Consider the following 26,009-nt stretch of genomic DNA (forward strand, 5'->3'; position numbering starts at 1 on the left):
TCTCTTCTTCTTCCTTTCATCTCCATGTGAGGATCGGGGGGGGGGGGAATCTCATCACCCCTGGCCTGGCTGAGATATTGGCCTGAATGTTCAGCTGAATTGCTGACTGGCTAGTTGGCTGGGATTCAGACCACCTACGCAATCAATACCTTCTCCCAGCGAACACAGCTAAGATTTCACTCTTGAAATGAGCTACATATCCTGATGTAGTGCCTGATCAGAACCACATACATAGTTCTAATGACACGTCTAGTGACTAAGCATCCACAAGGTAATATGAGTACATTAAGTAAAAAACATAGTCTATAGAAAGTTTAAATAGGAACATAAATAAATGCTCCTGCCCTGTAGTCAGTGAGACTTGAATCAAAAGGAAAGGCACATGAAGTTGCTACAGTCCACTGCTTGCTATTATAACCCACTGAAATTAATTACATTCATTTTTTGGTTAAATCAATTACCCTCCTTCTCGAGGGAAATGATATACTGAAAATAATTACCCTGTGTTCCACTTTCATGCTGATTCTCAGCAGCAACACTGGTGTGGATGTTAAGAGCATTCAGTGGAATCAATATTACTGTAATGTGAATCCTGAGGCATTTCACTAACTAGTAATTGCTAAAATCATCATGCATGTGATCACAGTATTTATAAAAGGGGGTCGGAGCAACATGTGGGAGCTACAGTGGCACTAGTGAGACCTACAAAGCTGCATGTAGCCAGCTGTAGGCTGTCTGTGCACTGTATGTGCTTGGCTGTCATACTCCAGCCATGAAAAGACTTTTAAACCTCTAATATATGACAGCATATAAAATCTGAGTGTCAACCATAAACTGAACATGTGCTTTACTGACAGAAGTTTCCTATTTTTAGATCTGCTCTACTGAACACTGCCTATAAACATTTGTCTTTGCTTGATCAAGCAATGTGACATTCACGGTGAAGAGCCTGTCCTGTGTTTTTCCTCTAAATGTGTTTGTTTGTGTGTGCCCAGGGTACATAAAACTGTATTATGTACAGTACGCATGCTGCTGCCAAGCCAGAGTGTCAGTGTGTGCATAGGCACACATGCCATGCTAACAGAGCACATGTGAGTGACGCCGGATTATGTTTTGTTTTATTAGACAAGTGATAGAGGCCTGCACCTCTTCTTTCTGGCAGTTCCTCCTTGCATAGCTTGACATTAGGGTCATGTACAGCAGGATGACCTCTAACCACTAAGCCAGAGTGCAATCCAGGTACCGGAGTGCATTTTTTATAAGCATTAGTCTGTGGGGGAAGATTACCTGAGGCGATCTTGTTGTCATGTGCTGCAGGTCCATCCGGAAGGACGTTTTTGACCTGAAGGAACTCGTCAGGTCGGTCTCCTCCAATGATGGTGAACCCAAAGCCCTGGGGGCTTTTTCTAAGCGCTGTCTGCAGGATGGATCCCTGCAGCTGAGATGGGTCTCGTGTGAAACCCCGCACTCCCCTCCCAGACTCTTCTGTTGAAGAGATGATGGAGGAAAAAAGACAGACAGACTGATTGACAAGAGGTAATGGACAAGGACATGGAGAAAAATATCTTTAAAGAGCTAATTACTCTAATTACTTTATACTAAATGTATTCTGTTTACCTGCTTGAACACAGTTCTAGTCTAACAATAATGAGTGAAATATAAAATCCAGCTTTTATATTAAACTTGAAATGAAGTCAGCCATTACTTCTATAGATGAAAGCAGAACATCTTTAAGGTTCACATGTTTACATGTGGCGCAGAAACATCTATGTGTTTTCGAAAATGAGCCTGAGCTATGAAGGGAAACTGAAAAGCTTCCTTATAAATTGCCACCTGTCTCCATCATAACAACATTTGCACGGTGACAACGTGTCTGACGGTACATCACTCACTGCTGGTAATTACACAAACACTCTAAGGACACGCAATTTCAGTGCAAACCAAAACCACACACACAGGCACACACATGCACAAAACTTGCGAATCTACTGCTCCATTTGAAAAGCCAATAAACATCCAGTTATTACAGAATGTCTCTATTTTGACCCAGTCTCGCCACAAACAACCAATTCCTTTAACTGCCATGATAAATCTGTCCCCGAATGCGCCTGACATTTTCCAGGTAAACTTTTCATTGCAGATTTTCTTTTGTGGTGCTGGGCAGAATGTGTAAATGGGGCAACTTCACAGAAGACAGGAAGGGGATTATATTAGACAGTGTGCGTGTGTGTGTGTGTGTGTGTGTGTGTGTGTGTGTGTGTGTGTGTGTGTGTGTGTGTGTGTGTGTGAGAGAGTTAGAGAGAGCAGGATAAGAGCAATGAGACATAAAGAGACAGAGAGAAATCAGGTTAGCCTTGACAGAAAGAGGGAAATTCTGACTAAATCCTAGCTCGCCCTTCCCCGTGGTGTGAGCCAATGAGATTTTGAGTTATGTGCGGTGTCCCTGCTGGGCTTCTTCTCTGACAGTTCCCACACTGATAGATGGTGCGACATCAATCTCATTAGGGAGGGTACAGATAGAAGCCCACCCCTCCTTTCCCCCTTTCTCCAACACAACTCTCAATGTGTCATGGGACTGCGATTTGCATAACTGCACAGCAATTGGCAAATGAACATGCCTGCTCTGAAGAAAAAAAAAAATCATGCCAAGTATGATTAAGATGGCTTTCCTGCATTGGGGCTGCACCAGAGAGATTTTTTCAAGTGTGTATATGTAATTTTGTGTTGTATATGTGAAGAATATGCATGCACAAAACATGAACTTTCTCATGACAACTTAAGGTGAGAGTGTGTGTGTAATATGAATGCTGTTTGACAGGAAACCCTTGCAGACATTCCATGTTCACACACTATGTCAAGAAACTGTCAACACTGTTTCTTACATGATCGCCATGAAAGCAACACTGACAGAAGAGTAGGAGAGAGAAGGGGAGGCTGGAGTGGGGCGGGGAGGAGGCTACACACACCAAAACCATGTTTACATGGTCTTGATTAAGCTGTGGGCCACAAAGGGACAGTCTGTATTCTCGGGGGTGAAGTGATTATATGAAATGTCAGACAGGATTGTCAGCGCTGTAATTATGGCTGAGCATAGTGCTGCGCTTTGCTCCTCTGCTCTGCGGCATTGTCTGGGAGGTCAGGCTCGCCAGCCTTGTCAAAACAGTGTTTAGGAGCCACCTCACGCGCGTCCACACACTTGCACAGGACCACTAGCCATTAATTCTCATTAACAAGGGTGGTGAAGGTGCACAATGGGCACCGGGGAGGCAGTCGAGGCTGCAGGCGGTGGCGCACAAGAGGAAATATCATCCACAGACTGCAGAGAGGCTCAGCTGTGGGAGGTGGGGTCTGCATGCAACAGAGTGAGGCAGACAGTTCTGTCCAACGGGTGTCTGAAACACAGAGGCTAGTTTGAATACTAATGCAGTTGCGCTTTGTGTGTTTGTGCACAGAGGAGTGCAATAACTCTTACTCATGTTACAGCAACACAGTGCTTCTGCTTCTCTCACGTTTACATTGACTGAGACAGGGGTGATTAGACAGTCATTCAGCATTCACCACAGGTGGTAAATGATGAACAGATGACCCAGTAGAAATGCAATTTATGATCATGAGTCACTCTCAACCTCAGTCACCTCTGTCTCCTTCACTGTCTCTCCTCTCTCCCTCACTGCCTCTGTTCCAACGAGAGATCTTTGAACTGCGGTGAATGACTAGGGCAAAAGCATTTTCAAAGAGACCCCAGAGCCCTCCCTATTTCATATCTACTTGTCAAAATGAATTCAGCCACCCAGTGAAGCACTGCTCCATTATTCAAATTGAATATCATTGCTTCAGAGGCTATGGGCTGTTTATCAGCAGCCTGTCAACTGTTAGAGCATCTTCTAGACAGACATCTCAGCATCAAGGAGATGATAAAAGTGCTCCAATATTTGGATAACACATCTAATACCTTGTTATATAGGTTTTTTTCTTCAGTGAACAGAAAGCTACACCTACAAAGCCAGAACCTTTGTCTTTATAACACTGTTGCCAGAGCTGCACCTAAAGCACAATGGGCCAACTGCTGACACCTTGGGCAGTCATAAGTGCACAGTCTGAAGCGCATGGTGCAAATGCATTTAGAACATCTCCATATCACTTTTGCTATTTTAAAGGCAGAAAAAATAGTTGCTGCACCAGGAGCATGGTTCAAAAGGGTTGTACTCAGTCTCTTAATTAATCATGAGAGTGTTTTAGGAGTAACATGCAAGAAACCAGTCAGAGTGCCATCTCCCATTTCCTTTAAAAGCCAGCCACCCTGGTGAATTGCAATTATAATGGTGCAGTGTTTCACACAGAATTAGATTCTATTTGTGGCTACTTGATTACATATTGTGACTGACCAGTGAGCCCAGTCCCAGCACATGTATACAGCAGCTCTTTGCGCCCGAGGGGCAAAGACAGGCTGAGCGAATCAATGCGTTGCGCACAGCTCTGCCAAGAAGCAATGGCACAAATCACAACGTTACACGATCTTTTATGTTATATTATGAAAAGTGTAAATACATTTTTGGGTTATTATGAAACTGTGGTGGGACAAATTTAGTGTAGATGATGAATGGGAAACAATCTGGCACCCTCTGCTTGTATATGCGCGTTGTGCGCCCGTCTATGTAGGTGCATATTACTCTCTTGATAATGGGCCTGTAAAATAACAGTGAAATACTGCGCCATTGACTTAAGACCAGGTTTTTGTTGGTCAATCACACAATCGCCTTGTGCTGCCTCGAAATAGCAACAATGTGCCTGATCACACCTTGTTTTAAGACCAACATGCCCGTGGGTGCTCAAATGGGCGGAACTGTATTTGTATTTGCTATATAACAATGAGAAAGCGACGAGAAAATGGCAACGGTGTTGGTCTGAAACTAGCAAGGACAGACAGGTGTAAGATTGAGCCCCTGGTGTCAACCTTTGATACGTGAACTACACATTATCCTCCATAATTTATTCTACCATTATGTGTAATAAAATGTTGCATACCTATGGCTGAAATCTGTCCTTGTTAGTCTAATAGTTCGAACAACAGTACAAGTCTACGGCTGCACTAGCAGCTCTATGAAGGTGTACTTCCATGTACTGTATTTCCATGTACAGCTGTGCTTTGAGCTAAATGCTAATGTCAGCATTCTAACATGTTCAACACATTGTAAGCATGATGATATTAGCTGATAAAATGTTCACCATGTTCACCATATCAATTTAGCATGTTAGCATACTAACATTTGTTAATTATCACTTAACACAAAGAGTAGCAGAGGCTGACAGCAATGGCATTAGTTTTACAGGTTTTTGGTGAAAAACCAAAGTTTTGAGAAAATTTTATTTCCGACCTAATGATGGCACTAGATTAAAAGTTAGGGCTGAAGGGCTGTTTTGGCTGAAGTTATTACAATTAATTCTGAGAAGGATATCATTTGCTTGACCAGATTTTCCATCCAGTAGCTGTTGAGACATTTCACTCAAAGCCACAGATGTCAACCTCATGGTGGCACTAAAGTAAAACTCTTGGTTTTATCAAAGTCAGCAGGATTCAGTATCAAATTTCATGTCAGTCCATCCAGTAGTTAGTGAGATTTTTCAGCCTTAGCTAAAGAGGTAAACCAAGTGGCTCACTGACACTGGAGCCATGCTCCTAGTGTAGCTTTAATATAAAAATAAAAATATTAAAAAAAACAAAAGAAAAAGATTTTTATATCTTTTAAGGATCATTTAAATCATCTCTCTAATCTCTCATCATCTCTCTCTTACATTCCAGGATGCAATTTAGAGCAAATGATCTCACTTCCTGTCCATTTCCGATGAACAGCTAGCGGAAAGCTTCCTGGCCCTCAATCCAAACACTGACAATTAATTTAAATATTGCAAAACTGACTCAAGATCTGTTTAAAACCACAATAAAGGTATCATGTTGAGTTTTTCCCAAACTGAAAAAACACTCTATGCCAACAATAAATTCTTACTTTTCCTAAAACAAACTGCCATCTCTCATGATTTAATGATTCTCTCATTTTCTCCTCATGGCCACTTGTTTACATGAAATTCAGGAAAAAAAAGAAGAAATGCGAATGACAGGAATGACAGGAATGCTCTCACTCAGCTGCAGATCCTTCCTCACTTCAAACTCCCGTAAATAGCATGTCTGCAGTTTGCTCCAGATGATTTGTTTGTGGGTGCATTTACCTGAGGGCGTGGCTGCAGGCGGTGGTACTGCTGTGGGTGTGTCCACACTCAACTTTCTCTTTGCTTCCAGCACTGGATTCTCAAACTGGGTTTTCTGGTTGATGTGGCTGCACAAGCGAAACAAGAACATTAGATGAACAAGAGTTGTAAATAGTAGAAGCTGCAACACAAATCTTGAGCATGCATAGCAAGCGTGTTTCTGTTTTTCCTGTTTTTGTTGGCACCCTGCTCATCACACATCCTACTATTTTTACTCACTCACCTACGTCAGTTGACTACACACAGTCTGAGCTGCCAGCTAATGTTTCTGTTTTTGTGTTCGTCTGTGGTTTTTTTACCTTTTGGCCTCGCAGAGCACAGCTTGTCCACACTGCTGATACTGTTCTCTGCCTGTCATGCAAACCTGTGATTTGACTATAAGGGCTGGATGTGACATAACCATGCTGGGTAGACAGCATGTCATACAGCATACAGACTGTTCTAATACAGTATATACACCACAAACCACATACACAGAAGAATTGAGAGCATGTCCAAACCTCAGAAATAAGAAATTGAATTGATGAGAGGAGCCCAGAGAAGATCAGTTGCAATCTTTGCTGTGACGGTCCACATTATCATGATGGGATAAACATCTGCTCAATGCATTATAAGCCGAGGATCTAAAGATTCAATATACTGTGCATAGATGTAAACAACAATGTGCCCTTTATCATATTACATGCCTAGAGATGTCCTTCTTTCTTACAATAAACAGCCTTGCAGATATACTTTGGGGATTTAACACCAAACTCAATCTAAAAAACAATTAATGAATCGCAGGTCACACCTGCACACTGAAACATTTGCTGCTACCTGGAGAAATGTCCCTCCACGCTTAGATGGTAATAGAGAGAGAGGTAGATCATCTGCGTAATGAGCTTTAACAGCTGTAAATCCCAGTCATGACAGCACAGTGGGAAGACAAAATGCTTTGATGTTGCACAGTGAATCAGCCACATGCTGAGACACTGGTAGGATATATACGCGCGCATGCATTCAACAAAAAAAAAAGCTGCGCTCTTGCTGTGTGTGACTCATGCACAGAGATACCCTCGCCATTAAATCTGAAGAGATAAACATTCCCCTCTCTTTCATTTCCACTCTTTCATTTACTCGCTGCTCTCAGTCTCACTTTCTCACTCCTTAATTGCCACACCTCATGTATTGTGTGGCAGTTGAGGAAATAATGAGACTTTGTGCCACACTGTCGCATTTGGTCATTCATTCACAACAACATTTGCCAGACAAAGAGACATAGACAGAGGAAAGGCAGCCTCTCAGTGACCCTCTTGCATAAACAGCCCACCACCCCCTCCCTGCCTGCAGGTCTCTTCCTCTTTGTCCACATTAATGGGACTAAAATGAAACATTGTGCTCTTGTTTACACTCTTGATCAGAATGGAATCTCGCCCTTATTTCTCTCTCAGGGATCCTAAACCTTCATTGTCTGCTGTCTTCACTGTCTCTTCCCTTTCTCACACACACACACACACACAAAGCTGTACCACACCAGTATTGTCAGTGCTGACATAATTGCTTTCTGCAGGACTGTGGGAAACTACTGTATGGACAACAGCATAATATGCATCTATCATATGGTCCACAAGAGATTCAACAGCACCACATTTAATGCTTCTGTACATGTGGTGAAATCAAACATGCAGACATAGCTTCAGAGGAGCCACAAAGGTGTAGACTGAAGCCCTGCATAGAGTTTGACTGTAACTTTAACAAAGACTCAATATAAGCATGGAGTAAGCCATCTACAGCCACAGCAATTCACAGATGTAGCCATGTATGCCGCATCTGGCAAAAGGAGAAGTTTACTCACTCGACGTAGTAGGTGCCGAACTGGGGGTCCTCAATCTTCTCCCAACCGTAGGGCAGCTCTGGGGGAGAACACAAGGAAAAAGGCAGACTCAAATCACTTCAGATACTGCTGAGACACGACATGGACAATTGGACACACGCAATGAGGCATGTTGCTTTGACTGGCAGCTTCACAGCATGCTTACCTACACCTACAGAACAGGAGGCCTCCTTTTATTAGTCACTGTCATTGTGTTTAGGGTTTAATACACAACATGGAGGAGGCAGGGAGGAGGAAGGACTTTTTTTTTAATACAGCCTCCCCTGGAAAATAATACCCTTCCTCTCCAGCGGGGTGTATGTGTGCAACATCTTGAGTTTCTGCCGCTGTGTGACAAACACATGCGTCGCAGAGGAGATCTTTACGCAAGAGGGGCCATAGAAAATTGCCTTTTGAGAGATGCTACACTGATGAGCTGCCTGCGTGTGTCCCCGAAGCCATTAGGAGGAGAGGGGCAGACTGGAGACCGGAGGTTTGTGCTGTGTCACCAGTGCGACTGTGACCAGGCCCGCTCAGCTGTTCAATCTCCGTCTGTTAGCCAGCGCCCCCCTTTAGAGAGGCGGGCACACACACTCTCCTCTATGCAGCAGGGAGTTGGGATGAAGTAGTGGAAGTGTGTGTGGGTAGGGAGGAGAGCATGAGTGGGACTGAGGGGTGTAAGTGCCCATACAAATGTTGCTACCACAGAACTATCTGCAGATATTGTCTCACCTCCTTCCTCGCATTTCTCAGGGGGCTTGGCTTTCTTGGCGAGGCGGGGGTCCAGCCAGGTGGTGGTCTTGCTGTTGTGACTGAAGTACAAAGAGGAGACAGGGCTTTAGGCACAGTAAAGAAAACATCTAAAAAACATTTAAGATACTGTGAAAATTAGCAATTACCAATTAGCACTGGAGACTCTCTGGAGCCACTTTACCCTGGAGTTATTCCACCACCTCTAACAAATAAACTGAGCTAAAAGCTCCCTGAAACTAAGGTCTAATCTTTTGGGATCAAAAGGCTTATTAAAGGAGTCTTTACAATATTTGTAAAATTTTAACAAAGCTCTATGGACTCTTTGAGATACAAGGAAGTGGGAGAGAGAGAGAGCGATGAGGGAGGAAAAGGAGGTATACACAGACTACAGAGAGAAAGAGTGAGCAGTTGCAGAGCATCATAAAGAGCAGAACTGAGAGAGTAGGTCAGGGGTGGTGAACTCCATTTAGCCTGTTGTTTCTCTCAGTGGCAGAATGAGCTATTGATTTAGCGGCGAGCAGCAGCACCTGGCTCTCTGAGCGTCTCAGCATTGACTGCTCGCCACACTAACAGGCCAGGTAAACAATGCAGTCCTGCTGCTTTTAGCGCCGGCCAACAAAGCCCACATCAAACACAGGGGAAATAAAAGAAAAACTTAATCACCAACAACATAAAGAGCCTGCACGTAGTTTCCCGCGTCCAGCACCTGGTTTCATGCAGCACAGAGGAATGTGCTGGATGGGCATGTAGAGGGGACCCACTGCCAGATCTCTCAACACATTTGGCTTTAAAAAGACATGAACTGGAAGAGTACTGGGACGAGGATTAGCACAATGCTGATGTAATGGGAGAGTAACCAAAGGACCAAAACAAGGCAGGCAAGTAGCAGTAGAAAGGCTACTTACTCTATGAAATAGACCATGCCAGTCTCTGTGTAGGCCATCTCCCAGTTTTTAGGCAAGGGATCCTGACTTTCATCCTGTGTGCTCCATGCACGCAGCTCCATGGCCCCAGCTGACTGGTTGTAGCTGGGCACCGTCTTCCTCCACTCCGCCTTGTCCTTGTGCTCTGGGGCCCGGCATGGAGAGAGGGACACGGGCATGGAGACAGACAGAGGAAGAGGTTGGGAGTAGGGGTACGGGAGATGGTAGAAGGAAAAGGAGACAGGAGGTGAGAGTGTGGCGCCATTGGAGCTCCTCTGGGCTCCTTGCATCTCTCCCTGCTGCTGTTGCTGCTGCCTGCTGCTCGAGCTGCTCTTCCTCTGTACACTGGGTGGACGGTTACATCCACAAGAGAGGAAGGGGTAGTGAGAGACAGAGCGAGAGAGAGAGAGACAGAGAGAGTGCACGGAGAGAGGACGGAAGCACAGCAATTGCCATAGGATTTGCATGTCAGCAGCGATGTACTGGGAACTGCCTCCCAGGCAAGGGCAGAGCTGACCAACGCTTCAGCCCAGCCACGAGCACCACATCACTACTCTATTAGTATCACACAGGCTGCTGCATGTGTGTGTGTTTGTCTAATCTTGACACGTGTGTGTGTGTGTGTGTGTGTGTGTGTGTGTGTGTGTGTGTGTGTGTGCGCCTGTCTGTGTGAGGCTCTTATCTGCAGGTTTTCATCTGGCTGTGTATGACCTAGCTTCATCATGGCATTGAATGCTCAGTCTGTTTGGCTGGGGTAGCTGAATGGTAGGGATACAAACTGACAGCTGTTGACTGGAGGAAGTCAAGAGCTTTTTGTGCTGAAATTGGGGCCTCTTTTTCATGACGGAACATGGAGGGTTTTCTCCACTTATAAAGTCAGGATAAATGACATACATACAGACAGTTGCTCTAGGCAATAGCCCCTTTCAGCCATTGAAGAGAAATAAACCGAGGCTGTTACAAATGCGGGCGTGCAAGCTGCACAAACTGACGAGAATGCTGAAGGCACACAAAGGAAAAATGGCTGTTCACAGTAATGCATGACCATTATTGAACTACCTTCAAGGCATGGTCATACGGTATGTTTTCTGTCACTTTTGTTGTACATCCTCACCATTTCAGCAATCCAATCCATCCACATGCTGACTAAGGTATAATAGACTTAACACTTAACACATAACACTCTATGTTCCAGATGGCTGGGGGTTTTGAAGGCCAGTTCCTTCAGTTCATGCTTAGCATGTGATAGCGACAGCAATAATATGGTAATGACAAAGATGCTCTTATCGTCCTCAGATTGAGAAAAAATCCTCACAGCCTATACCAAGAAAAAACCTGCTGTCAGTTAAACAACTTACTTCAATTTCTTCCTCCATGAATGTTGAATATTAATTTATGTTACAGAAGCGTAATGCATTTACTTGAGGATAAAAAATCTTCTGCTCTGTTTTTCTGATTTAATGAGATTATAATCTCACAATTCTTGGATAATAATCTAATTAAATTAATAATAATCTCAAAAATGTATAAATTATCTAATTAAATTATGATCTCAGAATTCTGAGATAATCAGCAGCAGATTTTTTTGTTTCTCAGAAAAATAGCAGGATTTTTTTTTTCCTCAACTCAATGCATTACGCTTCTGTAATTTGTCTTCTAAACTGTGGTAATTGTGCTGCATGTGGTGACATGATGTTTGGCTGGTTCTCCTCAAGATTTACAAAAATACACAAAATAACAAAATCGGTAATGTCAGACAATATGCATTGGATGATAGCTGTTTTTTGCAGCACTGGGACTTTTTCTGCAGAGCAGCTCCTCTGGCAAACAATCTAGATTGGCAGTGCCATACTGCACCAGGCTGTTTGAGGCTGGTTAGGGGCCTGTCATTGAAGCCATAACAGAGGACAGGCCAGCTGACGGGGGCCTGCTCCAGCTGGAGCAGCAAAGAGCCAGAAGCTGCCACGTTGTTCAGTTGGCTAGTTTAAAATGGTTGAATGGTTACAGAATTAAAAAAATATTTCATATGCATTATTGGCACATTTTAGAGGCTTTCCAATGTCTTTCACAACGAAAACAATAGTTCAACATTCGTTAAAACACATTTTTGTGTGAGACTTGTGAGGATATCCTTGTAGGGGAATCAAACAAGGACAAAGTCTATCCCTCTAACCGAGGGACTGCTTCTATTGATCCCTGACAGACTTCTTGACATTGCTGGGCTGTGATTTAATCTAAGTCCTTCCTAATAATGTCTCTGATTTAGTGCTGACCTCACATGCAGAACAGATAATCCAGAGAATGTTTGTTTGGAGAGAAGAATGATCAGGAGGAAAGAAAAACAAAGGTCCTGCTGTTTTGCATTTTGATATAATGAACTGCTAGACAAATAAATAAATGAAGCAAAGAAACAATACTGGGGTTTAAATGAGACAAATGCAGTCTGGAACAGAGCTGCATTACAACTAGCTGTGTGAACTATAGAAAAAGTGGAACATAAAAGACAGAGGTGTGTGTCTCTCACCAGCCAGGCCGTTGACCATAGGAGGCCTCTCTTCTTCCTCTTCCTCCTCTGGTGCAGCGCTGTCCTTTCTATCCATCTTACTGACAGAGGTTGTGCGTTTTCGCTGGACCTCTGTGTCAAATTCCTCATCAAACAGAACCTGGTCCACCAGGTCTGGCTGCACAGGGCTGGGCTCTGCAGGGGGCTTCGGGGTCCCATAGTAGTTGCCTGGAATGAAGAGAGGGAGACAGAGAAAACAAATATATACTTATATATATAGTATATATATATATATATATACACATGGAGGCTTTCAAAATTCATTGCATAATCCTATCTTTAACTACACACCTAGCCATAAATAACTCCCACACTCAGCATCCACTTCTAAACTTAAGAGTAGAGTGAGAAATTGCAGCACAACCTTGTTTTGAAGATTTTTCTACCCAGTGAGAAGATTTGGTCTTCATGAGTATAGGAGTACCACAATGTACATGTACACACACATACACACACACACAGACACACACAGCAACAAAGATTAAATACTTTAGGAAAGAATTACAGGTCTCTTTATGGCTTCGTGCACCACAGAACAGATGAAGAAGAGCCCAGATCACCTCAGCTGTAACTGTTGTTTAAATATGTTTAACAGCACAGAAGAGTCTGGTTGTTAGCTACAAATCATATCCGGCAGAGCCTCACTGGTTGGAACAAAATGAAGCCAAGATTTTGCGGTCATAAATCTCAGGTTTTGGAATAGTCTCTCAGACAAGGGAAAGTGTTTCATTCCCTGGATTTTTAAAGCAATTTAGTCTTTGCTGATTCCCACTGAGTGTTGTTATTGCTGTCACTTCTGACCCACATTGCTGTTCCACGGAAAGTTTACCCACAGTATCTTATGCTTCCTCCAAAACAACAAGAGGGTCCTGTTGTCTCCTTGGACCCAAACCTGCTGATAACAAGGCATGCCAACCATCTAAGAGCTCTTTATGTAACAATAAAGATATGGCTTCTGATTGGCCAAGATGCTGGCTATCAGAAGAAAAATTTATTGTTTTATTTCATTATTTATGTCCTATATGGTATATGGATTTTTACTGTATTTATATATATGTTGTTATTATTATGATTTCTACTAGTATTTTGATCCACTAATGCAGTAAAAGCTTGGACTGTTCAGTCATATTTACTGCTTCACTCCACGAGGAACTGTGACTACATCATTTATGCCAAAGTAGGTTCTCCAGCACTTGATTGTCCCTTTAAGTCTACTAACTTGCCTTTGCTGTCATGTTGGTGCCTAAGGCAGGAAACAGCCTTAGTCCACAGAGCGAGACTTTCCTCAACTATATAAAAGAAGGGTGACCCACTTTACCACTCACTATATACTCTCTCCATGCAGGACTCTTGAGAATAAGGAAATCACAGAAAGAATCAAAACTTAAAAGCACAAGAGGTGAAATAGTTGGGAAAGGTATGGTACAAATGTTGATTCATTGGTTTTTTTCAGTCTCTGGGAAACTGCAGTCCTCCAGTGTTTGTGTGGGATTGCAGCGTAGTTAAGACTGATCTGTGTCTGAGTAGCTGAAAATTGTACTGTAGCAGTTAAACGGCACATCAGGGAATGGACAGATAGTGTGACAAAGGAGACTACTGGGAGGTAGAGAGAGAAACAAGAGAATGGGAACAAAGGAGGAAGGACCGGCAGCAGCAGCAGAGGAAAAGAGAAATTTAGTGACAATAAAATTATGGTTCTATAGAGACCATTCTTTCTTAGATTTTAATTTCTCTCATTTAAATAAATATTTTGAAAATTTTTAAAATATTGAAAGAAAGAAAGGATACAGATTGATTGGTCTCACATGTAATTTCAAAGTTGGGATGACAGCAAAGTGGACATAACCTTCACAACTTGTCAAGACTTTACAGATGCACAGTTTTTCATCACATGTAATTATGGTGTGCTAAATAAACAATCAACACATCTACTAAACAGTGTCAAATAGTGTCATGTTAGACCATACATCATAACTGGTGAAGGTAATTATAATAATCCGTGTTCTAATTTAATAAGTATTAATATCAGTACCTTATTGAAAACCATTAAATCCTTTACTAGGTTTGTAATTAACAGGAAGCTTACTGACACAATGCAAATTGAGGGAGTTAAATTAGAAGCGGTAATTTGCTCTGTGCACTTATCAGCTCCTGGAGCTCACACAAACGCACATGTAGCCTCTGTTAAGTGCACATTAGCAGGGAGCTGGAAGACAGTAGCCACAATAAGGAAGTGCACTGAGATGGATAGTGTTGTAATTATACTGTACTAATGAGCCACAATGTGAGGAGCAGTCTTGGAGGAGAATTTATAACATCATCCAGTGCAGATGGAAAACCACACAACCTTAAAAAAGAAAAAACCCCCAAAAAAAACGCAAACAACTAGAGGCTGGGTGGGTTTAACTTTACCTGAACAATGAAATGAGACGTCTCTTTGAGGCTTCAGGACTTTTGGTTCATTAAATGAGCTGTTTACTTGAATCTCATGTGACTAATCATTTAGTTTTACTTTGTTATCTTTACAATTTGCAATTTAATCTAGCATTTATATTTTGTGACTACGGGGTACAGCGTCCCCAGGTGTCTACTAACAGCTCTATTATTTTATTTAGTGCGATGTATAATCATAATGTAACATAGTAGTTGCTCATTATCCACTGTTCCATTAAAAAGAATTAGAATTTTTAATAGAATTCCCTATTAATATTCTAATGTGACAAACAAGTCCTGTTTTTCTTTTGAAGCGACATTTGTACATATCATGTTTTATCATATCAAAGATTTCAACTAGCTGCACAAACAGGAATAGATTTAATTACTGAAAGCAGCTCGGACATGGGGAACAACAATGGGCTTGATCAAACAGGTGAACATTTGTGATTCTAATGCATAATTAATAAATAAATAAGTGAATGGACAACTAAAGTATATCAGATTGAAACAGATGCTGTATTAGTTGTCATTCATTCTACTAGGAAAAGTGATGATTCGTTATCCCGCCTGAGTGAAAAGAAATGCCTTATTTGATAAAGTATTGAACATGTCAGAAACTGTCGGGGTCAAGATTAACTGAAGCATCATGCAACAATTAATGAATTAATCGATTAGGTGATGGAAAACATTTTAATAATAGATTCATTTTCAAGCAAAAAACGTATTTTGTGGGTTTTAGACAGATCGTTAGGAATAAATTACACATATTTTTTCATTTATAAATTTTTTCACACTATTTTGGACATTTTAAAGACTAAACTATTAACTTATTAATCAAGATAATATTCAGCAGATTAACTGATACTTAAGATTATTGTTGCTACAACCTTAATCATGTGATAATAACTTTTTATACAGTATGAGTAAGTTAACAGGTTGTTAACAGTACTATAGGCTCTTACTCAAGCCTAAAACCTGTTAAGACTTAACATTGCCACTGCTGTCTGGAGACATGATGTTGGCACAAAGGCCAGAAAAAGCCAAACTAAACATAACAAGTAGTTGATGCTGAATTCAGAGCTCTGCTTTCGATCATCATCCTGTTGTAGGAGCCAGCCCCTGTTCTAGTTTCAGTTTCTCAACTGACTGCAGGACATTTGCATCCACACTTTGCTGATATTTACTGGAACCTGTTCTTCCTTCTATTCCCTGTGCCACTGGCTGCCCAAGCTTTTGCACATGTCACAATTACTTTTTTTTTTCTAAGCTACACATTAACATTTGAAGAAAGGCTCATTTTAATGTCTGTTTGCTGCAGGGATTGTATTTGGGGATTTTTCTCCTACTTAAAAATCAACAAAATATGTCATCTTTCCAGGGGTGTTCAAACATTTGCATATTTTTGGCTCCATAGAGCCAAACATTCTTTCCACTGAATATAAAAAACTACAGTCTGAGCAAACTTTATTGGCATGTTTGCCCAGTTAATCTTCCAAATTCAGTGACTTTATAGCTGCCTCCTTCTGCAGGGATGATGTATTTTTGTAGGCCAACCCAAAAGTTAGCATCACCCTGGTTCCCTTGACAAAAAGACAGTGAGGTTTTTACATGGGCTTTTGGATTACTGCAGAAAATGAGCTCTGTGACAAACAAAAGTTTATGATACTCAAACACAACTGCCAGAAATAAAAAGCTAATGTTAGACTATAAATGGATTAAACCATCGTCACATTACTTCAACGTCACCACATTACCTAAACTTCCAAACTGAAGTTTGATTTAGCTCTTACCATTTCTACAAAAGCCTTTTCTTATACAAGTTAGTGATAGTTTGAAACACAAGGCTGTAAAGGTGGACTGGTGAGAAGATCAGTTTTTGTGTTCAGCGTGATAATGTTTAACATGAAAATGTCTTCAGCTTGTCTTAACTACGGACCTTATTGACCTTACCTGATTTCTAGGTTTTAGGACTAATTCCTGCAGCACTAGTAGATAACATTGATGCTACTGCTGTGTTTTCCCTAACAACTGATGCTGTGATCTCTTACAAAGACTGAGGGTGAGGAAGAAAGCACTGATCTAACCTGCCCACGGCCCTGATATATAAAGTATTTCTGCCTCATAAATGTCCTTGGTGCAATTACCAGGACAAAGGCCTTTCATATTGGGATGCCAGGACAAATACTAGGGGAAAAAAGCCCCGATTTGAACAGAATGTCTGGTCACTCTTTGGCCACGTCAAACAACAACCGTAATTACTGCATTAGATTAATGGGCTGTTCATTATTGGAAAAAAGGAGGGAAAAAAAGCCTGGGAGCCACAACACTAATAGCTCCCCATGACTATGTGTGTGTGTGACAAAAATAGACACCTGCTGATATGGGCACTGAATCAACAAATCAACAAGCTGTGCTGCTCTATTTTACATGTAACAACAGGCAAGAAATGGAGCACAAATTACAGTAAGAATTACACTAAGATCTAGCAAGCTGTTCCTTAATGATGGGTCAAATTTTCTGACCTCCAGATTCTACAATATGCTGTAGATCACCCACTCACAAACATTTCAGCTGCATGAGCATCTCAACAATTATAGAGTATACAAAATAAGTATACAAAATGTAGACTGACTAGAAGGATAAAAACTGCCAATGAGATTAATACACATCTCAGTAGCTATTCAAACTATTTAGTGGCAAGATTAGTCTTAAACTCAGAAAAGGACAGTGGATAAAAATATTACAGTTCACCACACTGTAAAGTTCAACATTTTTGGTCATCAGTGGCTTATGTAATTTAAATCCTTTGTCATGCTGTGGCAAAATGACAAGTACTAGTCGTGTTAAAGGTAAAAGCAGCAGAAACAGTGTGCACAGAGGGCGGATAAATTCAGCACTCTGTTATTACATTTTGCAGGTTTCTGAAAGTGGTGGGTGGGCAGTGTAAAGCAAAGCCATTTTCATTTTAACAGCCTGGGCCAACATTTACTTGGCATCGTCAGTGAACTACACAGCCATTCGCTCATATTACACATGCACGGCTGGGGTTGCTGTGAGTAAGAAGTAGTTTCATGTCAGAGGGAACTTTTTTTTTTTTTATTAAACTTGCCCGGAAAGACTCCAAGTTTAAGTGTGTGCTACTAGGGCTATGTGTGTTTATGGGTGAGAAAGGATGTCTGTGTGTGTGTGTGTGTGTGTGTGTGTGTGTGTGTGGATATCAAGCCATCTGTTTTAGTCAGCAGCTGCCAGTATGTCTCATCTCCAACTCGTGAGAATCTGAATAAAATGTGACTACAACTGTGACCAGAGTTACATCTGCAGTGAGACATAACCTCTCTAAATCTCACTGTATCCTTCATAAGACCCTCATCATAAGCTGTGATGGAAATTCTACACAGCAAAGTTTCTTACAGTCATGGTCATTTAGCAATGTGAAATGCAAGCAAATGGTTTTGTGGCAATGTTTTCAAACACAAATGGAAATCGGAGACTTCCCTTATGTTGTGAAAGTTTGGGGAAAACCCCCCTCAAGGGTTTTGAACTTTGGCTCAGCCCCGACAATCGCCCTCCCAGGCCCCCCCCCCCCCCCCCCTCCCCCCCCCCCCCCCCCCCCCCCTCCCTCCCCTCTGGCTCTTTGAACCTGCCAGCCACAGTCACAGACTCTCATTAATCATTGAGAATGGGCTTCCACTCCTGGGCAGTGCCCAGTCTGCCCGGGCCTCATCGCTGACTGCCAGTGCCACAGGCGGGTGAAGCCCATCTTGTGCTCCAGTCTTGGCACAGAGCTCAGGTGCTGCTTGGCATGGATGACCACACTTCACAAGCCAGCCTTGTCTACCCTGCATTCCTCTACTCTACTCCCTGTGCTTGTGTGTGTGTGTGGTGCACGGCTCCACTATCTTCACTGCTAGATGACCTGCCTCTCATAAATAAACTTCCTCTCCGGTTTATGTTCATCTCCTCTGTCTGTGTAGTGACACCCTTTATAAATTACACACCATCCATATCTTCTCATTGAGCTGCTCTCATCCATCCTAATCCCCCTTACTTTATCCATCCATCTATTGTTCTTTCACTTTCTGTTTCAGCTTTTCTCGTTCTCATTTGGACCTGCGCAAAAAACAATACTAATCCAACTGTATTATCAGCAGTGCAGTCCTAAAAGCTGGGGTACTTCTTAATCTTCCAGGCCTCTCTGTTGCCAGTGCCTAGGAGCGGGCAGCTGTCGCTAGAACAGCACCTTTGCACCCTCTCTGCTCTTTGACTTCTGGCCTGTTGCCCTGTTTCTATCTAATCCACAGCTATGCAGCTTTGCCTCAAAATGTCACAAGGCCTATGATCCCAAAAAAGTCCCTATTATAAAATGGATGTAGGCAATGTGGGGGAAACAAGGGGATGGTAAATGGTTGTTTCTTTTCCGGTAAAGATTGTCAAAGGGAATAAATTTTGTGTGGCACAATTCCCCTGTCAAATTAGTCCCTTGTGGGTCTACAGCTACAGACGGCAACTGTCAGAGGCAATGAAAGGACCACACTGCTGTCTTGTCTATAATAATGTCATTTTTCTCTTTGTTCTGGTCTTTCATGCTTCACTCGTGTTGTACCAATCTGTAGTGTTTTATATTCCACTGCATCCTTACAGCAAGCCATTGTATAGTGGCTCTGAGAGTTCATCGTATTGTTGCTTAAGAAAACACATGTATGTATAGATAGATAGATAGATAGATAGATAGATAGATCCATCCATCCATCCATCCATCCATCCATCCATCCATCCATCCATCCATCCATACCGCTTATCCGTACAGGGTCGTGGGGGGGCTGAAGCCAATCCCAGCTGACACTGGGTGAGGGTGGGGGTGCTGCAAATACAACACAAGCAAAAACAGAAATATGCTGCATGTGCCACAGACAACAGCGGAAGTGTTAAAGGGCGATATAAAAAGTGATGAACCAAGCTGGGACAATGCTTTTAACATCAAAATTCACAAACACTTCAGTTGTCACCTGTGCTACTTGCAGTGCGTTTCTGTATTTGCCTGTGGTGCGCGTATTTGCAGTGCATGTGCTGTCAAATTGATGAGGATGTTTTCTGACTTCGATTGTGTTTCGTCTATTTTCATGTGTTTTCTTAAGTTGCAGTGCATTGAGCCCTCAGGGACCCACAACACTACCTGAAACCTCCAACATGTCATCATGGTTATGTTTCTTATGCCAGTCCTGTATGCATACATGGATGGAGCCGTGCATCTTTAAAGCCTAATGGAGTTTCAAACTATAAGAACCTCAGTGAAAAGTCAGAAAAATCTAATCTTTGCTGACCTTGATTTTGACAGCTAGAAAAAAAAATGCTGTGGTTCAGTGTAATGAGACATATGGAATACAGACTATATAAATGTTCAGCATAAATTGGGGAGCAATAAGACATCAGAGTTGATGCAACACTGCATATCTGATGGAATCCTTGTATCATCTACTGTGCCGGGCCTTCTGTTGCTGACTTTTATTTCCAACACCTGCTTCTCTTGCATTTCACTTGTCCATTTCAGCTCCCTGTCTCTGCCATGAATGATTCATACTCATGGTTTTTCTGTACCCGTCTAGAAACCCGTGTAGAAAATTGGATATGCCCTAATTCACATAGATGCACACACTCTTGCACACAAGCAAATCTAATTCTTGAGAGTTTCAGCACAGCCAAGGTAACAAGTATTACTCACACCCTGACACTTTCATCTTTCTGTAAAACAAAAGCTGGCAAACCAATCTCTTGGTTTTTTTGTTTCTGTTAACTTCCTCATCCACTCTGCCAGTGGTTGAGTCAACTTTGCTGCTTTAAGACCTGCTTGGAATGCAGACAGCAAGACTGTAGAGAGCTGAAAACGCAGTGGATTAATGCTCAGGAGTAATCTCATGAACGCACAAAATTTTCCTCTTTTATGCTTGGTTAAGTAGTTTCATAATACTGGCATTCTAAAATTACTTTCTATTACTGGTGAGCGATATGACAACCAATCTGTGAAACGCTTATTGTCTCGGATATTGGCTCCGGCGCGGCAGCGGGAGACAGTGTCACCCCTGGTTACAGATTAACCATGGCTACATCCAGCCCCAGTTGTTCACAGGTCTGGAGGATTAGTCACAGTGGTGAACGAGGCTGCCCAGGTCGATGTCTCCATTCAACCAGCTGCATGTACAGTAAGGCCTCGTTCAGACAGAGAAACCTTAATGTGCCCCGACGAAGCCAAGCACGTCAAAAGAGGGGGAAAGAGAGATGAATAATGATGGACTGGGATGAAAAAGTAGACTGGAATGGAGTGTGGTTTTCCCTGAGCCTTTGACTCTCAAAAGTTCAGTTCAGTTCAGTTCAGTTCAGTTCAGTTCAGAGCTTGTCCCACAAGAAGGAAATTCTTTTTGCAGCTAGGCAGCATGGAAACAATAAAAACATAAAACAATAGGGGGCACAAAAAGTGGAAAAACTGGAGTCTGTGCGATATAAAGCTGAAACACAATTTTCAATTTTTTGCCTCACCATTGCTTTCTTACCCCACCACAATACTTGGACTTGTATCCTTCCATTAAAATACATGTTAGTAGAAGTTTAGAGACTGCTTTTCTGTGTGAATGGATCCTTAAGGCTAATTGTGTAATCTGTAGTCTAAAGGCTGCTGCAATCAGTGACAAACTCACCATGGGGCAATCACTCATTAAATATATCTTCCTCTCTTTTACTGCATTTAAGTGTGTGTGTCTATCTGCCTGCAGATCTGTGTTTGTGTGTTTATCTGTGGAGACTCACAGGTCGAAAGTCTGCGCATTAATAATTAACTTTCAGAGAGTTTCTGAACCTTTGCCTTCAACACACACTCAGTTGTGTCACAGTAAGCAGGTGAGGGCAGAGCAGCAGATCCATTATTCATCCCGCTGACTGCTTCACAGGCTCGAGGTTGTAGGGCCAGTCTCCCAGGGCTGGATGTGGGTATAGAGGTCGGATGAGAGAGCTCTTTCTTAGCCAACACATTTCCGGCGCTGCATGTAAAGGACCAGGGAGAAGTTCTGTTCTTTTTCAGGAACAAAATCTCCCCTGGGGATAAATTATCTCCAGTTCCTTCACATTTACGGTGATAGTTTGATGACATGGGCAATGTGTTGACTTCACCTGATGACCTCATGGTGCACAGCTCAGCAAAATCACAAGAAAGCGAATCCTCAGGGCATCACGGGGGATTCACCCTCAGCTGCAGCCATGTCCCCAGGGTGGACTGCGACGCTGTACTGTACTGATAACTTCATACTCTGTTTTTTGGCCACTTTTCACTCTTTAGATAGTAGTTTTCCACGAATGGTCTTCCTGATTTATCTTTATTATATCTACTTCGTCTCTAAGTGTGCTTTCACAGCTAACCTGTTTGGTGCGGCTTGCACAAACTTAGCTGCATTGGCCTGTTTGGTAGAATCTTTTTAGGCTGGTGTAAAAGCTCTCAGCTGAACACTAACAGATAGATAGTGAAATCTGGTGCAGCAAGTTTGTGGACACCAACGACGAGAATTCATGACAGTCGACACTGTATGTGGTTTTAGCACAAATTCAAAGGCAGAAATAATATCAAATCTATCTGAGATCTATATAAAGAGTATATACAGCCTGTTCAAAATCAACTGGTAACCATGGTAACATGTATGTGCATCACCATGTGAGTGCAGGGGTTTTATTGATAAATCAGAAGGTGGAAAGAAGTTTAAAAAGTGGTGTGTTTGCATCTCACTTATCTATTTTGGCAGCTCCTCATTTTACGATAAGAGAAATATAGCAACCAAAAAGTAACTGTCTTCTCATATTATTATGACAAGACCATTTTTTGCCCTTTCAATTCCCCAGTATTCACAACAAGGTTGGAGTCTTGACTAAAAACACTCATGATGCTCAGTTCTTTCTTGGTGAATCATAAAGATAAACGCACAAGAGGCAGAATAACGCTGCATGAGTTGATTTCCACATGTGGGTCCATGTAGTGGTCACGATGATGATGTTGCAGGATGACACTTATTAAAACTGTTCAATAAATAGTTAGCGGTAAGTCATGATAACTTCCTGTGTTTTGCTCTCGGTAAAAGCCAGTGTGAATATAAAACAGACCAGATCTGACAGATATGAATGTTTATTTTTTCTCATTGTTCCAGACCACATGAACTGAAACCCAGATGTGTGAGCCACCTAAAATCCCACCACTAACACTAACTGAAAAAAACAAAAAATCACAATGTGAACCAACTGGGATTTACCAAAATATGTTATATTATTATCCAAGAAAGAATAAACAAGAATCTGAACAAGCATTGAGTGCAATATAACGAAAGTTATTTCAGGTAGATATATATTTGACATATTTTCCGACAGTAATTCACACCAACTCCAACTTTTTAAAAAATGGTCTATACACTCCCCTTCACAGTGTTGTTGTGTACAATGTGTTGAGTTTCAGACATACCATCATAGGTGCCACTCTCCAGCAGCAGTCCACTTTCTTCCAGCTCGCGGAACTCCCCCACACTGATGAAATTGTAGTCCACACCAGGAACTTCCCCCTCTCTGGGCTGCCGAGTGGTACCTGCCAACAGTGACACAGTTTAAGACAGGGGGAACATCCAGACAAGTGGAAAGTGCTATTTGCTGATGGGGGGGATTTGTAAGTGACACTGTTTCCAACATGCCCACAGGGATGTGATTCTAGTCCAAGTACAGCACTCAGGGGAGAATCTGTATCTACATCATGAATAGTCAACAGAGCTGAGACCACAAAGCTACGAATTCATTATTCAAATATGAAACAGAGAAAAAATATCCTGCACACAGCAGCACAGCTGTCAGAATACAGAGGGAGTGTAACTGATGATAATGATAATGAACAGGATTTTAATTGCACACTCAGTGTACAACCACACCACTTTTAGTCCTTAATGACGCCATTAAACACAATATCAGTGCAATAAATAAAGTGAGGGGAGTGCAAAGAGTACATGAATGGATGAAATCTAACTTCACTATTGACCTTATGCACATTTATTGGATACTTCTATATATCCCGTGTATTCACCAAGTTATTTCTCCTCACAATCTCACACACAGCTTTCATGGTAATAAAATGGCATATAATTATTAAAGATAAATATATAGTGGTAACTAGTCAGTGTAATTCTCCTAAACTACACATTGTTTATGCCAGACCTTTTCTGGGACCTCTTATTTGCAAGAAATCAAACAATGAATTTGTGGACTCCTAGAAATAAAGTTTGGTCCCCAGAGCACCATCAGTGTAAAAGTCCTTTCCAACACCATTACAGATTACAGTCTAATCACTTGTTTCTAGTATTTGCTCAGGTTTATAAAAACAGTTTTAACTCTCCAAGGTCATGGAAGTAAAAATCAGTGACATGTTTTACAGTGTATTGTCTCCGTCATGCCAGTGGTTGTGGTCAAGGCCAGTCTCTCTATGAATTGATCTTGAAGCAGCAGCTTCAATATTCAACTTCTTTATTTTCCCCCTTTTCTACAGTGGACCTGAGAGCTCAACACATTGCAATTTAAGAAAATACATGCAAAACTGTTGCACATGTGTTGTGAAATTGATGAAGATGTTTTCTAAATGTTATTGTATTTTGTCTATTTGCATTTCTGAAGTTGCAGTGCATTGAGCTCTCAAGGTCACAATATTTTCCCCTTCATTTTGAAATATTAATATCTTTCCCCCCAAAACATGCTGCTGCTTCAAGGGTGGAAGCTTTGCACTGCATTTCCAGTTCCTGCAAAGTTACAGCCATTAAATAATTATCTGCCATAACTGCTGCAACTAGTTTAAAAAAGTGTCATGTTTTGCCTTGTTGATGCTCTCATCTGCGAGACATTAAAAACAGATTGTTATGAAAATGATTTCACGTTCCCCAACATGTCAACTCTGCTTACCGTCATCTTAGATGTAATCAGAGCTTGCACGGTACCTCAGCTGAACTGCTCTGCTATCTGGTTGCACTGCAGGCACGGGGGGGATTTGAACTCAGAGTTTAATAGGGAACTCATCCCCATTCTTCATTTTCTTTCTGTGTCAACATCCATCCTGACTGCAGGATGAGCCATCACATCTGAAAACAGCTTAGTCTGTTGCAAAGACCATTTTTTATGCTGTCAAAAAGAGTAATCAGGAGACCAGCGAAGCCTCAAAGGGAGGAAATATGAGCTTGTTCTTGGAAGAAGGTAGGGAAACTGGGTTATTTCGCTTTTAATAGTTTATTCAGCTACCTTACCTGATGATCCTCACACAAGCTGGATCAGTTTTCCCACCTTGACGGTTTTAATTCTTAGCACACCATCATGTGCATTTGTAAATGTTATTTTACTGTGGATCTGCAGTGATGTGTTCTAGTTAGGGTTGGGCAATTAACCAAAAAAGTATCAAAACTGACATTTAGAACCTCTCACGACTTGATCTTGTTCATGTCGATTAATTTGGTTAATACTTTTCCTGGTGCGTGTGTTCCTGAGATGTTCCCTTTAACAAATACTACCTCATGCTCAGTCACGTGCCTCTGCCCTGTGCAATTAACATTAGTCCACATTCACTCCAAGCACAGCTGGCCATATGGATGACTGGAGCACAAACACTGGAGCCTCAGGTTACATCCGTAGTTTTAAATCACATCACTTCAAACATAGTTGTGCTATTGTCTTTTTTTGTAAAAAAAAAAAAAAAAATGATGCAGACACCTGCCTCGCCTCCTGATTGTCACAACTACCAGATAGCCATGAATGCAACATGGATAGCGACCAAAGGTAACACTACCAATTTGATAAATCACTTGGAACACAATCACATTGCCAAATATGAGTGCCTGGCTCAAAAATAGAGAGAGGCAGATAAGTGCAAAAGTAATCATGCATTATTCGTAACCGAGGTAAACGGTAGAAATAATCGGGATATTGATTTGAAGCCATATCGACCAGCCCCAGTTCTATATGGGTGAATTCACAAAACAAAGCATCTCTTCAGTCTCCACGCCTGGACAGCTTTGAGGGGGAGAGTGTGATTACATCCCAGCTATGGATGGACAGTGGAGAGAGACTACTAAGACTGTTGAAACTAGAAATCTAAGTGTTATCTGAGAAGGAGCACTGGGATAAGGAGCTTTGAAGAAAAGACAGGGAAATTTGCTGCCAATTCTCATTG

At 41.9% G+C, this 26,009-nt stretch overlaps 1 protein-coding gene across 2 annotated transcripts in view; it reads right to left on the reverse strand.

Annotated features, from left to right (window-relative positions):
* magi3a (membrane associated guanylate kinase, WW and PDZ domain containing 3a) overlaps positions 1-26,009 on the reverse strand; it is a 112,731-nt gene that overhangs the window by 15,135 nt on the left and 71,587 nt on the right. Inside the window, exons 3-9 of one of the 2 annotated variants that reach the window (XM_071477245.1) lie at positions 23,280-23,399; positions 12,317-12,523; positions 9,775-9,937; positions 8,849-8,928; positions 8,099-8,156; positions 6,226-6,332; positions 1,288-1,485 (exon numbers count right to left, since the gene is read on the reverse strand). In XM_071477245.1, coding sequence (XP_071333346.1) covers positions 1,288-1,485; positions 6,226-6,332; positions 8,099-8,156; positions 8,849-8,928; positions 9,775-9,937; positions 12,317-12,523; positions 23,280-23,399 — 933 coding nt within the window. Of the gene's footprint in view, positions 1-1,287; positions 1,486-6,225; positions 6,333-8,098; positions 8,157-8,848; positions 8,929-9,774; positions 9,938-12,316; positions 12,524-14,767; positions 18,275-23,279; positions 23,400-26,009 lie in introns of those variants that run through there. The other variant, XM_071477246.1, reaches the window with a different exon arrangement.

Source organism: Trachinotus anak, unplaced genomic scaffold, assembly GCF_046630095.1.
Source record: "Trachinotus anak isolate AG129_WGS33_773 ecotype Australia unplaced genomic scaffold, CSIRO_AGI_Tana_v1 ptg000004l, whole genome shotgun sequence".
NCBI classification, from domain to species: Eukaryota; Metazoa; Chordata; class Actinopteri; order Carangiformes; family Carangidae; genus Trachinotus; species Trachinotus anak.